The sequence below is a fragment of the Erithacus rubecula genome (genome assembly GCF_903797595.1).
Source record: "Erithacus rubecula genome assembly, chromosome: 24".
NCBI lineage: Eukaryota > Metazoa > Chordata > Aves > Passeriformes > Muscicapidae > Erithacus > Erithacus rubecula.
Window position 1 is genome coordinate 341,974 of NC_136676.1, and position 17,147 is coordinate 359,120.

The window sequence follows — 17,147 nt, forward strand, 5'->3', positions numbered from 1 at the left end:
TCAAACTGAGCTCTCCCTGGCGTTGGCCACACTGAGGTCTCACCACAGTTTGTGGCCATGGTGAGGTGCCCCAGGCCACAGTGACACGTCTCCAGCAGTACTGGCCACTGTGGACTGTCCCTGGAACTGGACTGTCTCCACCCACTTCGACTCACATCCCCCACCAGAAGCAGGAGCCACCACCTTCACCTTGAGACACCAGTGACCGGTGTGTGCCAGCCACCAGGCACTGTGCCACCCCCGTCCCTGGGGAAACTCTGGGGACAACACACCTGCTGAGGATGACTCACAGCTTCACCCTCCCCTCCTGCAGCCCCGTGCCCACAGATGTCCCCACAGGAAAGTCCTCTCCCCTCATTCTTCCCCTCCCCCCAAAGACAAGCCCCCAGTTTCATTAATTCCTGTTTTGATCTTTTTTTTTTTTTTTTTTTGTTCTCTTTTATTCTCTTTTTTTTTGGAAAGGGCTGGGCTGGGGGGAGGGGTTTCATTCCTTTTCCACACTGTGAGGCTGTGGTGCCCCCAGCTTCTCCAGGAACCACAATGGAGGACAGGGCGGTGGCAACAACAGGGAGAGGGGCAACTTTTTGTCCATTTTCTTCTCTTTTTTCTTCTTTTTTTTTTTCTTTTTTTCCCCTTTTTTAATAAGGTACCAACTAGCTCTAGGGAGGCCTGGCCTGGCTGGGCAGCGAGGAAAATAAAAAAGCCCCAAAATTCGGGGGAAGGGGAGAAAAAAGGGGTGGGGGGGCTAAGTGTATAAGAGGCATATTTACACAGTATTAACATGCTGACAAAAAAGGTTACAATATTGATATCATACAACATCGAGGGGAGAAATAATGGGGGGGTAAAAAATTAGGGGGTGGAAGGCAAAAATAATAGGGGGGTAAAAAATAACAGGGGTTTAAAAATTAATAAAAGGTAAATAAAACACCCTGAAAAAAAAACAACAAAAAACCCCAAAGAAACGCTGAGTTAAGGCTTAAAAAGTGTATAAAAAATAACACAGTTAATATCCAAAATGAACCAAAAAGTACAGAATATAGATGAGTTTGAGGGGAGTGCCCCCCAGCTCTATACAGGGGGTATGTACAGGCAGGCACAAGGCAAAGCAGGGGACCCCCGAACCCCCCAAAACTGGGGTGGCGGAATGCAGGGGGCTGTCCCCGGGGGGACGCAGCTCTGCTCACGGCTTCGCCCTCGAAAGGGACCCCAAAAGAACACAAAAAACCCCAAAATGGTTAAAAATCAACCCCAAATGGAGGTGCTTGGGCCCAGAGTCTGAGGGGGCGGGGGGGGGGGGCGTTGGGACTTCCCCCCTCCCCCAGCTGCTTTTTGCTCCATCCACGGTTCGTTTTCGGGTGAATTCTGGTCTTTAGCAGCACCAAATTATTGGCCAATAAATATATATATATATTTGTATCCAAAAATGGGGGGGCAGGGCCTGGCAGGGGGGACACCCCCACCCCTGCTGCCACCCCCAAAGAAACCAAACCGCAGAGATTCAAAGTGCTCTGAAACCGTCTTTGGATGTCACCAAACCTGTGGGAGCCAGGGAGGAGCACGGCCCGGGCATGGCCCGCAGCGCTGGGGGTCATGTCCTCCTCCTCCTCCTCCTCCTTCTCCTCTTCCTCCTCCTCATGCTGCGGGGGGGGTCCTGTCCCCTTCCCACTTAGATGAGGGAGATCCGTACAGGAATGCCGGGCGACTCCGTCCGCTGCGGCGAGTGCTGGCTGACCAGGTGCTCGACCACCGTGTGTTTGGACATGTGCTTCATCAGATAGGTCTCCTGTGGGGGGGCACCGGGGTGAGTGGGGGGCTGGGGACTGGGTGCAGGTTTTGGGGCATTCCCCATGCTCACCGAGGTGTAGGCACGGCCGCACATGCTGCAACAATAGGCCTTGGCGTGCTTGATGGCGTGTGCAGACAGGTGGATCTGCAGCGAGGCCGAGTCTGTGTAGGCCCGGTAGCAGTTGGGGCACTTGTAGGGCTTATCCTTGTTGTGCTGGCGCTGGTGGGACTGAGGGAACAGAGGCCGTCAAGGGGGGACTATGGTGACCCCTGTGCCCCCCGCCCTGAGTCCCCACATGCTGACCTGGAGGTTGGAGAGCTGGGTGAAGGCCTTCTCGCAGCCAGGGTGTGGGCACTTGTAGGGTCTGTCACCAGTATGGATTCTGGAAACACACGAGTTTGGGTCATTGCCACCTCCACTCCCACCACCAGGGACAGTGCTGGTTCCATCCACGAGGTCACATCAGAGTGGGGGGTTACAGCAGGCACAGCAGCACCAGCGCCCCAGGAGGTGACAGGGGAGAAGGTGGGGAGACATGGGGCTGAGAGATGGGGGTTGGGAGAGGATGGAATGCTGGAAACTGTGAAGCTGGTTGGATGATGGGTGTGGAGGACATGGACTGGCATGCATGGACAGATGACCATGGTGAGGTCAGGAAGGTGGTGGGTGGATGGTGGCATGATGGGGATGAAGAAAGTGGTGGGGAAAAGCACAGTGCAAATGGCTGAGCATGGTGGGGGCAATAAAGGAAAAGTAATGGAGATGATGAGCATGGAGGCAAAGGTAAACATGGTTGGAAAGAAGGCAGTGGAGACAATGGAGGTACCGGAGACTACGAAGGTGGTGGTGATGTTGAGCGCAGTGAGGATAATGAAGGCTGTGGAGTCAGAGGTGCATGATAGAGATGATGAAGGTAGTGGAGATGATGAGCATGATTGAGCCCACAGAAGTGTTGAAAATTATGAGTGTGGTGGGGATGATAAAGGGAATGGGGACAACCAGTGTGAGGGGGAATCAATGAGCACAGTGGGAGTGAGGACTGTGGTGATTATGAAGGTGATGGGAGATGATGATGAAGGAGATGATGGTAGCAGGACCAGCAAGCAGAGCAGGGCCATAAAGGATATCAAGAGAGATTGGTAGGTGTGGGGTGCCTGCCTGTCCCCCTGCCTAACCAGAGGGAGCAGGTCTCCAGCCCCTCCACGCGGCTCTCACCGGGTATGCTGCTGAAGGTGGGAGAGCTGGCGGAAGGACTTCTCACAGTAGGAGCAGTGGTAGGGTTTGACACCCAGGTGGATGCGCAGGTGCTGAGCCAGGTAGGAGGCATTGGCGAAGGACTTGGAGCAGTGGGGGCACTTGTGGGGCTTGGCCTCTGTGTGCGACTTGGAGTGGATCTGCATCTCCGACTTGGTGAAGAACGTCAAGGGGCAGACCTTACACCTGGAGGGTGTGGGGGAGAACCCCGCAGGGACCGGGCTGGGGTGGGGGGGCTCCCCGCCATCACCCCCAGCCCCCACAGCAGGCGGGGGTGTGCCTACCTGTATGTCTTCCCCTCTTTGGCCGTCTCCCCTGAGGCCAGGATGGGGTAGGGCACCACCAGCACCGGTGGTCCCGAGGGGTTTTCTGCCTTGATCTTTTTGCGGCCCCGCTCAGCCTTGGGCGCTCCCAGCAAGCCATGGCCCTGGATTGTCTTGATGGAGTCGAGGAGGGGGGGGCTGGTGATTCCTGAGATTAGGGTGGGCGAGGAGGCGATGAGGCGGCTCTGACTGGTGGAGGTGGGGGTCGAGGGGGTGGTGGTCCCTGTTCCCGGGCTGGATTCCGAGGTGCTGACAGCCGGTGCACGGGACGCCAGCCCCAGCCCTTAGTGGGCAACGTGACAGAGTATTAGTTTTGAGGGGACCCACATCCCCCTCTGGCCCCCAGACTGGTGGTACCTGTGATGGTACCTGTGACGGTGCTGGTGGCCGGCCGGGCATGCAGGGCCACGTCAGGCTGGGGCACGGCCTGGGGGTGCAGTCCCGGCACCTGCTGCAGCTTTGGCAGGGACATGATGGACTGGCTGCTCTCAGCAGGCGAGGGGGGCACCAGAAGGGGCTGCTGTGAGGCCACCGAGGTGGGAGGCAGGTGTGGGGGGCGGATCTTCTCCGCCATCAACTGCTCCTTGATTTTGTTGATCAGGACCAGGTTGTCCAGCTAATGGGGAGAAAGCAGAGAGGTGGGTGAGGGCAGAAGAACTAGGACCCTTGGGACTCCCAGCCTCCCCCTCCCTCCTCAGTGTTCTCTACATCCACTCATCCTCCCTCCTCCCAAAATCTTGGTGCAGGGGTCCTACCTGGCTGGGCATGGTGGGGGGGGGAGGCCAGAAGTAGGGGTTGTTGAAGCGAGGCTCCGCCATCCTGGGGAGAGAGGAGAGCAGTTATGGGGCATCACTGGCTGCCACATGGCCCCCCTGCCTTTCCACCTTGAACTCCTCAAAACAAACCATCACCCTCCCAAGAAGCAAGAGCCAGACTCTGCGGAAAGGCAGGGAGCAGGTGGGGGGAGCGGGGATGGGGAACCCCCTGAGCATCTTCCCAGACAAAAACTCCTGTAGGATTAGGGGAACACCAAGCACCTGCCTGCCTCCAAGATCACAAAACACGGGTACTAGGACACTATTTGGAAAAGGAGGAAGCCAAAATCTCAGAAGTTCTGGAAGTATTTCTCCCATCCAGGAAGGGATTAGAGGTGGACGGGACGCTGCCATGGGATAGGGCTAGCACAGCAGCACATTGAACCCAACAACAATCACAGCCAAATCCCCCCAACCCCCTAAAATATGCCTCCAAAGCCAAGTGAAGTGCCTGTGACACCCAGGAGTGGCTCAACAGGAGCACCAGGGACCATCAGGGCTAGGAGATTTATGGAGACTCTTGAAGGCGTTAGGAAAACTAATTCTAAATCCATCTTCATGTAATGGAAAACAGCTGGAAGGAGGCAGCAAGAGGATGATCCCGGCAGACTGGCCCAGCGTGACCAGAATCGCCATTCCAATAAATCCCATTATGGGGGCACTAGGGTAAGCATCTATAGGACCCCACTGGGATGTATGGGAGGGAGGGTCCCACGAGCTCTGGCTCCAAAATAAACCAGGCCATGGCCAGGATTCCAGGAGAAACTAGAGCGATGCCTCCAGCAAAGTACATCCCCAGAAACTCTGCGGGTGGCAGGATTTGGAGATGATAAGCCTTCCTCCTCCTTCTCCTCCTCACACTCCCTGCCCCAGGTTTCAAACACACTCTGAGCTCCCCATAGGCAGGTGGGCAGCACCCAGAGAAAGGGAATCCTGGTCCCACCAGAATGTAACATCCCAACAGCTACCCCAGCCTGAAGAAGCTGTGTGATGGACCACCCCCATTTTGCAGGGAAACCAGGGCAGGAAGGAAGGAACCACCAGCCCCTTGTGCTACGAAGTAGCCCAGCACAGGATGAGGTGTGTTCCCGGGTATCAAGGGATGGGAGCAATTCTTATAGCAGTCCTCAATGTCACAGTCTGTCCAGGACACCACCCGGACATTGGCTGTGGGAATTCCCCTTCCCAGTCTTGAGCCACTCCAGGTCACCTCCTGGCTGCCCAAGCACCAGATATTAGGGTTTTGAAGTGATAGCAGATGTGGATGCCAGCGGCACAGGCAGAGGCAAAGTCCCGCTCCATGCCACAGAAGCGGAACTTGCTGAGGTAAATGCAGCTCCCCATGCACGGACACAGCCGCTGCCAGCATTTTGTGTAATTATGTATGTACCCACAGGCCGCCCACAGAGTGCATTTACCCACTGACTACGTGTGCATGTGTATATATATACACAGATATATGAGGTCTCTTGGTATGATGGGCATGGGATGAGAGATGCTGGTGCCAGCATGAGGGGCTGGACACTAGGAACCAGTGACAAAAGCAGAGCTGGCAGCAGGAAATCCCTTGTATAGAGGCAGGCAGAGAGAGCAGAAGCTCAGGCAGGAGGTTTTTGAGCCCCCTTGGCATGACCAAGCACCCCTGCACCAATCCCCCACCTCAGAGCAGCCGTGGGAAAACAGGAAACCAAAGCTATGATTAGAAAAGGGTTTTTTGGAGCTGATTCCCCATCTCAGCAGGTGCCCCATGACCTCTGTCCTTCCCATCCGTCCATCTGTCCATCCTTCTCCCCATCCCAACAGCATGCTGGGCTCCAGTGGAGCCAGCGGCATCACCCAGATGGATCAAAGCCCTCAGCATGGCCCCAAACCATCACCAGGACATGGCACCAACCCCTACACCACTCTCAGGATCCTTCCTGCAAAGCTGGAGGGGGCTGGAAAGGCACAAAGGGTATTTTGGGGAGAAAAGCATAAATATCACGTGTTTCCCCACTCCCACCTGAAGAGGGCTTACTAAAGAAATGAGAAATTATTTGTAAAACCACCACACACAGAGCTGGATGAACAAGAGGGAAGAAATGGTCAGCATTGCCAAAATAATTATAAAAATCCCTGCTCCTGTCCTGATTTAATGTTACAAATTGTGCAGTGTTTTGTCAGGAGCAGCATCCCCTTCTCTAGGGCTAGGAAACAGAGTGGGAAGGGGAAGAAAGCAGATGGAAAAAAAAAAAATATATATAAACTCCCTTTTTCTCTATTCTCAGCTAACTATGAAAAATGGAAGCTGACAAGCAGCATAGGTGGGAAAAAAAGAAAATCCATTAAAATGGAAATTGTGAAGGGTAGGGAATGCTGCGGCACATCTCCCCCCCGGCTCTGCAGGGCACGGAGGGGTGGTAGGGCTCTCTGTGCCCCCCCAGCTTTTGGATGGGCAGGGGGAACCACCCCTTGGGTAACATCTCCAGTAGCATGGGGTCCTGTGCTCCAAACCATGGTGGGAAGAGCCTCTGACATCCTCCACAGGTACCAGAATTGGCTGCTGAGGGTTGTCAAAGGTTATCCCCAGGGACAAGGTGGGTGCCCAAAGCATGGTGGAGACCCAAGAACCCCAGCCAGAGGAGAGGGATGTGGAAAGAGCAAGCAGGAGGATGCACAGAGCCCCAAAACCATGGGCTGAACCCCAAATTCCCCAGAACAGCACAGTGCACGGCATCACGGCTCAGCCGGGCCAAGGGGGGAAGCAGCAGCACCCTAAAAAGAGACCAAAAGCCTCCTGGCCTCCGCACCCATGGGGAGGGAAGAGCAGGAGAAGCCAGCAAGCCAGGGCTGGGGGTGGCGAGGGGAGAGCGGAGTCAGTGGCAGCAAGGGGGCGGCGGTGCCGGGGCCATCGGGGTCAGCAGTGGTTGGTACTCACAGGGTGGCCTCTGGAGCCAGGTGGGCGCAGCTGCCTGGGGAGACGTGTCGCTGAGGCTCCAGATTGATGGGAGGTAGATGATGGCACGGGTGGGCACGAGCTCACTAGAGCCTTCCAACTTCCTACCCAACTGCCGCTAAGTCAAGCTACAGTTCTCTAGGGAACGCCTCTACCTTGGCAGCCCTCTCTGTCTCGCCTTCGCTGAAATAAAAAGAAACAAGAGATTTCTTTTCACGCCACTGCCGAGAGAAAAGGGGCAGCTCCCAGGGACCGGCGAGCGACCACCGACCTGGTACAGCCTGAAAGTGGGGGGTCTGTGAGGCGAGGGGAGGGATTTGGGGTGACCAGAGAAGCACTTGGTGGCTAAATGTGTCCTTGACCAAACAAGACACTGAGTCTGGTGTCCCCAAGTATCCCAGCAAGAGCACCAGGGAAGAGCTCCCACCCCCTGTCCCAAGCGGCGAGTGCAGGAAAGCCGGCGGTGGCCAGAGACGGCGCATGGGGGAGAACAAGCCGGCGGATGATGTTCCCTGTGCGTTCCCCCACCCAAACCCCAGCACATCCTTCCCAACATGTGCCAGACCAGGGATGGTGACATTGGCCTGGGCATGTCCCTGGGCCAGGAAACCCAGCTCTGCCTTGCACCATGCCTCACTTTCCCATCCCCAGAACACAAGGCCATGGCCCCTATCCCCTCTTAAGAACAGGTTTCCCTGGGGTTCACCTGGAGCAGGAAGAGTTTTGGAGGGAAAGCAAGTGCCTATCCACAAAACCTGCATCCCAAAGCCACCAAGGGGTAGGAACCAGCATCTAGCACCATGCTTCCCTGCCCAGATGGTCCTCATCCAGGAGGGATTCACCCCAAGGTGAAGGGGAAAGAGGGCAGGCATGGCTGCGAAGCAGGAACGCCGGGTGAGCCCCCTGTGGCTCAGGGAGGGGGCGGCCTGCACGCCACAAGAATTCACCCAAGATGGAACCAATTAAACCCCCGGCTTCCGCCCCCCGAAGGGCCCTGGGCTGGGGCTTCTCCTTACGCATTTCCAGCAAAACCAACCCAAAATGAGCCCCTAGCCTGGACCAAGGGTCCCTGTGAAGGAAAAGGGGTGCACAGGGCAGGGTGAGGAGCTGAGCACCAGTGGCAAGCGGGAGGAGAGGTGAAGCCACGCTGGAGACCCCTCTGGGGTCCCCAGCTCGGGGGTGGAGGAGGCAGGACCAGGGTGGCAACACTTCTAAAAGATGGGGGCCAAGGTGCTGTGACCCCAAATCCAGTTTGGGTCCAGTGACCCAGCAGAGGGGACAAAGGAGACAGCTTGCAGGGAGACTCAGAGCCCATGGGGTGACACACCAGATACAGGGCACACATGCCCCGCAAAACACATCACTCCCCAGCCTGGGGAGGGTCCTGCTCCCCCAGACACCAAATACATCCACCCCTCAAATGAGACTAGTCAGCACCCTGCAAGGCAAAAGCAGCACCATAAACCAGCGTGGGGGAAACTGCCCACTCCCAGCAGCATGGAGGGGTCACTCATGGGTGACAGCACGCAGGGAAACCGAGGCACAGGCAGGGGACCACCCTGAGGAGTGAGAGCACCGGATCCAACATGCACTTGTCGCGACATCGCACCCAATGACCAAAAATCCACATTTTTAAGGGAAAAAGCAGAAGGTGGAGGGGCTGAGGGTGAACGTTATTATTTTATGCATATAAAGGCACATTTCTTAAAAGGGAAATATCAAGGGGTCACACATACGCTGGGAGCAGAGTCCCCTCCCTGCAGAGGGGGCAGGCAAGGAGTCCCTCACACCCCTAAAATACCCCAGAAAATACCATGCCCCTGCTTATATACAAATATATATATCCACATATAATACCTTGATTCTGATGTTCTGATTTTATAAGCACTCGTATAATTACATGCATGCACATCATTACGTTAAGCGCTATTTTAAGAAGTAAATGTATAAAAGCAGGGATTTTTTCCTCCCTGTGATCCCCTCCATCCAGCCATCATGCCCACCTCTGCGAGTACTGGCGTTGCTTCCCCTTATCCGCGTCCATCTCCAGCTCTAGCTGAGATCGGGTGCTGCACGTGGGGCGTTTTTCTACGGGGGGACAAGGAGGAGGACAACTTCACACACCCCGAACCCCCCGCCAGCCCCCGGCGCGCGAGATCCCACAGCGGAGGAACAAAAGCGAAGCGGCTCCGACCTACCCGACCCGTGGGAACGTGGGGTTTTGCCTGAAAATAGAGAGAAAACAACAAAAAAAAGGAAAATAAAAGAAAAAAATAAAATAAAAAAATAGTGGGGTTCTTTTATAGCCCTACTCGCCCCCAAGCTGTTGGGAAAGCTGAGGGATGGGGAGCTGGCTGGAAAATTGGGGGTGAAATCCATCCCCTCGCCCTGGACCCTCCGCCTCCTGGCAAATCGCACGCCATGAGGGACTTAAAAAACTTTTTTTACCTCTCTGCTAAAATATCACTTTATAATCTCAAAGCCCTTGGGCTCAAAGCTGTTTTCACCTGCTCCATCCTCCCCAGGTAAAAAAACCTTTCTGCTATCTGAAGGACCACAGGTTTGGGGGGGGAAAAATAACCCAACAAGGAGCATCCTCCAACCTTGAAGGGAGAAAAGAAATCAAAATCATCAAATTCATCATTCTTGGGTTCAAATCCATCACTGTGGCCACACCAGCTCTAAGCTCCCCCCCACACACAGGCCCCCCGACGTAGCCAGATTATGGATGTATAAATAGGATATGGCTAAATATATGTTGGAGAGGGACAGACCTCTGGGACACAGCCACAGAAATTTGGGTCCCTCGCTAAAGCTGCCGCATTCCTGCCAAAAACGCCATGAAAAAAATATCTCCCCCCTCCATTAGACCTTCCAGCCAGTGAGACCACTTTTCTAGACAAAACCAGTTAATGCAGAAAACAGTGAAGAAAAGGAGGAAAAGAGGAAGGAGAAAAGGAATTAAAATGGTGAAAATTATAATAATGGTGATTACGATGATGGGTAACGATAATATTCAGCCCCTGAGCTGCTTCTGCCACCCCCTGTAAGCAAAAAAACTCAGAAAAAAGCCAAGAGTGCATACAAAAATGCAAACCCCCCCCCAACATGCAACATCCACAAAAAAAAGGTACATTCGGCTGCAATTAACTTTTCCATTAGACCATCCAGAGGAAAAGAAAAGGAAAATCCTGGTAAATGGGTATTTTCCTCGATGTCCCCCCTCCTTTACCCCCCCCCCTTTTTTCTCTCTCTTTTCCTTCTTCTTCCTGCTTGGAAGCGGGAGGGAGGGTGGGGGGGGGTGGAATAATGATGGTAAAAATGAAAAAAAGAGGTGGAAAAAGGAGAAGTTTGGTTAAGTTGAAATCCTCAACCTGGGAGGGGATTTGCGGGGGGGGGGGGGGGGGGGGGAGGTTTGCCAGACAAAAAGGCCGGGGGATAGGGGTGGAAGGGGGGGTTTGGGGAAGGAGGGGTGGCCCGGCTGGGTGCTCCCCCCACCCCCCCCTCCATCCGCCGCCTCTCCCACATTCTCAGACGTTTTTATTAAAATTCGCAGACAAAAGGCAAACAAAAATGGCAGCCCCGGCTTATTTTTAAAACGCTAGGACGGGGACGCCATGTTCTGCAGGGCTGAGGGGAGGGGGAAGGGGGGGTGAGGGGGGAAAAGGAGGGAAATTTTTAAAAATTATTGATTTAGATGAAAAATGAATAAAAAGCAGAGCGGAAGGTTGGGGGGAGGAGTGTGTGAAGGTGCCCCTTTTCCCGCTCGCCGCCGGGGTAAGGGGGTTTCGGGGGTTTTGAGGTGTTTTGGAGAGAGGAGGGGGGACGGGGGGTGGAAAGGGAGGGATGAGGGATATTTAAAAAAAAAAAAAAAAAAAAAAAAGAGAGGGGGGGAAGGTAAAAAAAAAAAAAAAGACACTTCCTATACCGACAGCCATGGTGCCCCGCCGTCCCGCCGGCTCCGCCGCACGGAGGAAGATGGAGCCCCGCGCCGCCCCCCCGCCGCCGCCCCCGCCTCCGGCCCGCCCGGCCCCGCCGCCGCCACCGCCCGCCCAGGGACGGGCTGGGCTGGGCTGGGCTGGGGCACCCCGGCCCGAAGGGGCTCCTCGGGGCGCGCAGCCCCCCGAACCCCCAGCGGAGCTCCGCAACGCTCTGCAGCCCCCGGTTCCCTCCGCCCCGGGAGGGGTCCCCGGTGTCCTCAGCCCCCGAAGCCCCCTTGTGTCCCCAGACCTTGTCAGCTCCCCATAACCCGTCAGGCCGCCAAGCCCCCTCAGCTCCTCGTTGTCCGCAGCCCCGTTAGGGCTCCCCAGAGCTCCGCAGCCCACAGTTCCCTCAGGCCCGGGAGGACGCCTCAGTGTCCACAGCCCCCCAAACCTCCTCAGCCCTTCCTCATCAGGGCTCCCCGGTCTCCTCAGCCTCCAAAACCACCTCAGACCCGCCAGTCCCGTCAGGGCTCCCCAAACCTCCTTAGCCCTCCAAACCTCCGCAGCCCCAGAAGGGCTCCACAGGATCCATATCCACCCAAAGCCTCCTCGGGCCCCTAAACCTCCTCAGCCTCTCAAGCCCCTTCAGCTCCCCAGCCCCTCAGTCCTGTCAGGGCTCCCTGGTTCTCTCAGCTGCTACAAGTCAACTCCTCAGATCCCCTCGGTTCTCAGCCTGCCCCACTCCCTCCAGCCGGCCCAAATTTCTGCAACTCTCAGATCTCCTCAGCCCACTCAAATCTCAGCCCACCTTAGTTCACCTCAGTACCCCCAAAATCTCCACAGACACCCATTTTCTCTCAACCCCTCCATTCTCCTCCGCCCACTCCTCAATGCCCTGGATCCCCTCAGTTCTCCTCCGAACCTGCCAAGTCTCACATCCCGCAAACCTCAACCGCACAGTTCCCTCACAGCCTCCAGGGCTTCTCAGTGTCCTCACCTCCCCAAAATCTCCTCAGAATCCCTCAAAATCTCCTCAGTACCCCAAATGTCCTCAGTCCCCCAGTTCCTCTTAGCCTACCCAAAGATCCGCAAATGCCTAGATCACCCTAGACCCTCAGTTTCACTTAGACCCCCTCCCAAAAGCTCAGATCCTCCAGATCCCTTCAGTTCTTTCCATTCTCCTCAGCCTCCTCCAGCCCCTCAAATCTCCTCACCCCTCCAATTCCTTCAGCACCTCCAGGACTCCTCAATGTCCCCACCTTCCCAAATCTCCTCAGAGCATCCCAAAATCTCCTTAGGCCCCATAAATCTCCTCAGACTCCTCAAAATCTGTTCAGACCCCCCAAAATCTCTTCAGACTCCCAGTTCCCTCAACCCCCTCCAGGTCTCCTCCCCACCCCTAAAACTCTTCCACCTGATTCCCATTGGCCCCTCCAAAAGCTCCTCATGCTCCCAGTTCCTCTCAGCCCCCTCCCCCCCAAGTTGTCACCCTCCATTTCCCCTCAATCCACACAAAACTCTTCAGAACTCCTGATTCTCTTCAGCCCCATTTGTTTTCCTCACCCCCCACACCCGTTCTCCTCAACCCCCTTGAACTCCCTTAGCTCACCAAATCTCTTCAGCCCCACCCCAGGTCTCAGCCTTTTCCAGTTCCCCTAACACCCCCCAATTGCTCTAGCCCCACCCAGTTCCCCTCAGCCTTTAAGAGGCTCCACAGCCCCGTCAGGGATACCCCCAGTCCTCCCTATACCTCCTCATCCCCCTGAGGATCCCTTCCATTTCCTAGGGGGTCTCCAGCCCCTCAGAGTCTCCCGCAATCTTGGACATCCCCTAGCTCCTCTGTGGGTCTTTTGCAGCCCCCCAAATCCACAGACACTGCTCACAGGGGAAGGAAAAGTGGGACAAATCACATCCATTCCTCCTCTTCTCCTAGGTTCAGGGATTGAGCCCCAGAGCTTCTGTGTTTTCACTTTAAATATTGCTTTTTTAAAAACCCACAAAATTAAGGCTCTTTTTTATGTTTTCCCAAAATGTTCTGTCACAGAGGAAGATGGAGAGGCATTGAAAGGAAATGATGCCTTCAAAAGAGGTGGGAAATGGATGGGATGGGATGGGATGGGATGGGATGGGATGGGATGGGCACCCAAGAGGTCTCCACCACAGAGTGGACATAGCTTTGCAGCTGCCTGGGGTGTCAGAAGCCCCTGGAGCAGGTTCTGGCCATGGCAATGGAGTTGGGACAGAGGCACCAGCCTCTGTAGGACATCTGGGCCTGTCCCTGGCCCTCCCCACATTCCCACTGCTCTGTCAGCCCTCCAGCCAGGATCCCCCATCACCCAGCACTTCCCCATCCTGGAAGGTCCCCAGATCTATTAATTGTCCATGACTCAACCAAGAACCTGAGCCAGCAGCTCCAAAACTTCTTTTTTATCTGATTTTTGGATGTTGACACCCAGAAGTTGTCACCCAGCATTGGTGTCATCCCAAATGGGAGAGCTTGAATTCCTCCCAGAGCTTCCCTGATGTCTGAGGTCACCCTCTCTAGGTTAATTTCCATCAGGGTTTTCACTTCTGCTGTGGGATATTTTTTCCCCTGTGATTAAGAAACCAGTGGTTTTAAACCTTGGCACAAATTTTCTGATTTTTTTTTTGGGGGGTGGGGGCAGGGAGGATGGGGGGCAGTGGAGTTATCTAATCCCAAATCTGCATTGGGAAGAAACGGTGCAGGTCACTGCTGAGCTTGTGGGATCCACCAAGGATTGGCAAACATCTCCTGGGATCTTCCTTGTTGGGACTGGCTGGGATAAGTGATGCTCCAGGCTTTTTTTCTGACCCTACTTTGGGTGGGTTAATCTTGGATGTGGGAAAGGGGCCCCTTTCCTGGGAAGGTAGTTGGTATGCAGGGGAAAAAAAAAAAAACAACAAAAAACAACAAAACCCATGCCCAGCTTCATCTCAGGCTGGAAAATGAAGGAAATTAGTGCTTGCCTGCTGAAAAAATATGATTCCAATGCTGGTTTTGCTCCCAGGATAGATCAAACTGCGATTGAAAAGAAGGCAGGAGTGGAAGGAAATCATGCTGGAATCACCACCACAGAGTTTCGGCAAAGCTGTTAGACCTGCGCAGAGCAGTGTATCCTTCCCATTCCAGCAGCACCAGGAAGCCAGATCCATCCAGGATCTCCAGCTGACTCAGCAGATAAAAGGAGATTTTTATGGATGGCAAACTGGGATTTTCCAGTGAGAAGTGTGGTCCCTGAGTGGTAACACTGGGATCCCCTAAAACATTTCCAGTGTTCCCAAAGCCCGTGTCCTGATGGCACACTGGAAGGGGAATTCTTTGGGAAACACCTTCATCCTACCCACCTACTTGTTTCCTTCCCCAAAAATCCCTTGTTTTCCATAAAAAATTGTTGACAGCACCTACCAGAGTGAGCACACCAGGCATTGGGGATGCCAGTATTCCCAGTGGCAGCTATCCAGAGGAGGGAAAATGCTCATTCCAGGCTTCTCAGCATTAGCAACCCCAAAAAGTAGGTTTTTCTCTCTGGATTGGCAGCGATAGGGAGTAAAAAGGGCTCTGTCTGATGCTGGTGTGAAGTAAACATGGAGGTTTTGGGCTGTTTAGTAAAAGCTGGAAAAAATCCCCTGAGGTGCCAGAATTTCCCGTCTCCCTGCAAAGGGGAGAGCCCTTGGGCTCTAATTAGGTAACAAGTTAATTAGGATTAATTAGTTACTGTTTGCAAAGCACTGCTGAGATGAGACATGTCGGTGTGGGGCATCTTCCTGCTTCCTCTATGGAGTGTGGGATCCTCCTTAGGAAGGGGGTCCATAAACAAAGTTGGGATTAAACCCAGTGGGATGGTGCACTCCAGGAGCAGGCAGGATGCTCCTGGCATTCCAGCAAAGGATGTGTTTCCATGCCAGGATGGAAACACACATGCCAAGAGCCGAGCAGGCACGTCCCAACGTGCCCATCCTGCCAGCAGCAAGGGGGAACATTCCAGCACTGCGGCTCCTCGGGGCGTCCCTCCCTTCCCGCCAGCATTCCCGGCACACGCAGCACACGTGGGGAGGAGACAGGTTTTCCCTACCCGCCAGCTTTGCCGGATCACCCAGACTCTCGCCACATTGCGGAATCCTTCAGCCTGCTCAAACCACAGCAGGGAAGGGCTGTGTATCCCATAAAAACATTAGGAATTAAGGCACGGTGGACCCCCCCCCGGCTCACACAGGGTTTACCAGGAGGTAACAAAGCCAATTTACTAATTAACTGGGATTAATTTCCCTGTTTGCCCAAACCACCCTGTGGTTTGCTTTCGTTGCCCAATGATCCACCAGGATGAGTGTTGGCAGTGCTGGCTGAGTGCCACATGCTCCAGTGGGATGATGCTCTCCATTGCCCCAAATTCCTGAAGTTTCAGCCAAATGCTTAGGATACAATTAAATAACCCATTAACTACATGGGATGCAATCCCCTCACCCTGAATAGGGATCTAGGGTGAAAAAAGGATTTTTCCTTCTTTCCGTGGTTATTTGATATCATTCCAGTCGTTCCTCAGTCCCCAGAGGGTCCCAGAGGGAAGACATGACCTGAATTCCTAAAGCAGGAAAACAAGCAGGAAAAAAAAAAACAATTCCATGTGGGTTCGTGTTTTGTTTTGTTTGTTTGGTTTTGGTTTTTGTTTTGGCTTGGGTTTTTTAGCTATTTCTAAACTTTTGGGACCTAGCAGGAAGAAGAACAGAGAAGATGGTTATTTCTTGGAAGGGGATAGGCATAACAAGGACATGGGGTGTACCTGAGTTTGGGGGGAAGAAAGAGGGGTGCCAGCAGTGGGAGTGGGGTGAACCAGCAGTGAAAGTCAAGGAGTTTGTTCTTGTTGGCTCCTGGCCAGGCAGTCACACCTCTTCCCAAATACGCAGCTCAGCTTTCCCTCAGGAACAGTCCCCTTCCCCATGGCCCCCTCCATCCTCCAGCCCCCCTTACCCCCACCCTGGGCTCCTCCTTCATCTCTCTGGTCCCTCAAGGGAGGAGTGAAAGATCCCTGTGGAGCCCAGGGGGTGGAAGTCTCATTATGGGGCAGGCAGTGCTGCTACTGGTCCTGACTGGTCCCACCACAGCCAAGCATCTCGATGACACAGTGGATGCCTGGCATCCAAAATTCCTCTCTGTGATTTTTGGCTAAATCAGTATGTTTGCAGGCAAAGTGATATTTTCTTAGCAATAGGTTTGTCGGTATCAACTGTGGGGTCACCTGGCTCTGGTCACTGGTGGGTGCAGAAAATTGGGAGGAAGAGAGGATTAGAGCAGTGGGAGTACAGGGGGAAGGAAGGATAGACAGGATGGATAAACAAATGGAGAGACAGAGGGATCAAGGGGTTAAGAGAAATGGGTGGATGGGAGAGCAAGGGTCAGATGCATGGATGGATGGATGGATGGATAGATGGATGGACAGACAGAGGGACAGATGGAGAGAGGGAAGGATGAAGAGATGAGAGTCCAGGGGGAGTGGACAAATGGGCAGATGAAGATATTGAAGACTGGATCAGGAGATAGGTGGACAGGGTAACAAGGAGATGTGGAGGGATGGAGGGAGGGAGGAAGGAGTTGATAGTGGGATGCACAATAGAAGACATGGATGATTGGACAGAGGGATGGACAGAGAGATAGGTGCTTGGACTGACGGATGGATGGAGGGACAGAGAGATTAAGGTCTGGAAGGGAAGAAGGCTGGGCAGGGAACCGAGAGGTAGGGGGAGGATGGATGGACAGAGGAGAGGCAGACAGCTGGAGAGATAGGAGGACAGAGAGACAGAAAGATAGATGGACAAATGGATGGATCAAGGTCTGGACAGGGAGATTGGCTGGGTGGAAGAGAAAAGGATGGAGGGGGGGGACAGACAGGGATAGAAAAAGGGTCTAAGGCCAGGATGGGGAAGGGTCCGTGCCCGCCTGTCCGGACAGACGGACGGGATACAGCTGGCGAGGCCGTGGCCCCTTTAAGCGCCCCCCCGCGGGCAGCGATGGTACGCGCCGGTGAGGCCGCCCGGCGCGGAGGACAATGGGGTGGGGGCGGGCCCACTGTGGGCGCAGGGGGGGGGAGGGGG

General features: G+C 54.5%; 1 protein-coding gene across 3 annotated transcripts; it reads right to left on the reverse strand.

Annotated features, from left to right (window-relative positions):
• Positions 1–972: 972 nt before the first annotated feature.
• On the reverse strand, positions 973–10,460 carry ZNF362 (zinc finger protein 362). 3 transcript variants are annotated; one of them, XM_079326404.1, is made up of 9 exons: positions 9,315–10,460; positions 9,120–9,204; positions 4,122–4,185; positions 3,736–3,982; positions 3,328–3,649; positions 3,005–3,229; positions 2,093–2,171; positions 1,859–2,017; positions 973–1,786 (listed from the first exon to the last, which is right to left on the reverse strand). In XM_079326404.1, the coding sequence occupies exons 1-9, from the start codon at positions 9,493–9,495 to the stop codon at positions 1,670–1,672; spliced, it is 1,479 nt and encodes a 492-aa protein (XP_079182530.1). In that variant the 5' UTR covers positions 9,496–10,460; the 3' UTR covers positions 973–1,669. The 3 variants fall into 3 exon arrangements, with proteins under 3 accessions (XP_079182530.1, XP_079182529.1, XP_079182528.1); XM_079326403.1 differs by lacking the exons at positions 9,120–9,204; positions 9,315–10,460 and adding an exon at positions 7,099–7,240 and having other exon boundaries at positions 3,005–3,195; XM_079326402.1 differs by lacking the exons at positions 9,120–9,204; positions 9,315–10,460 and adding an exon at positions 7,099–7,240.
• Between the last annotated feature and the right edge of the window lie 6,687 nt (positions 10,461–17,147).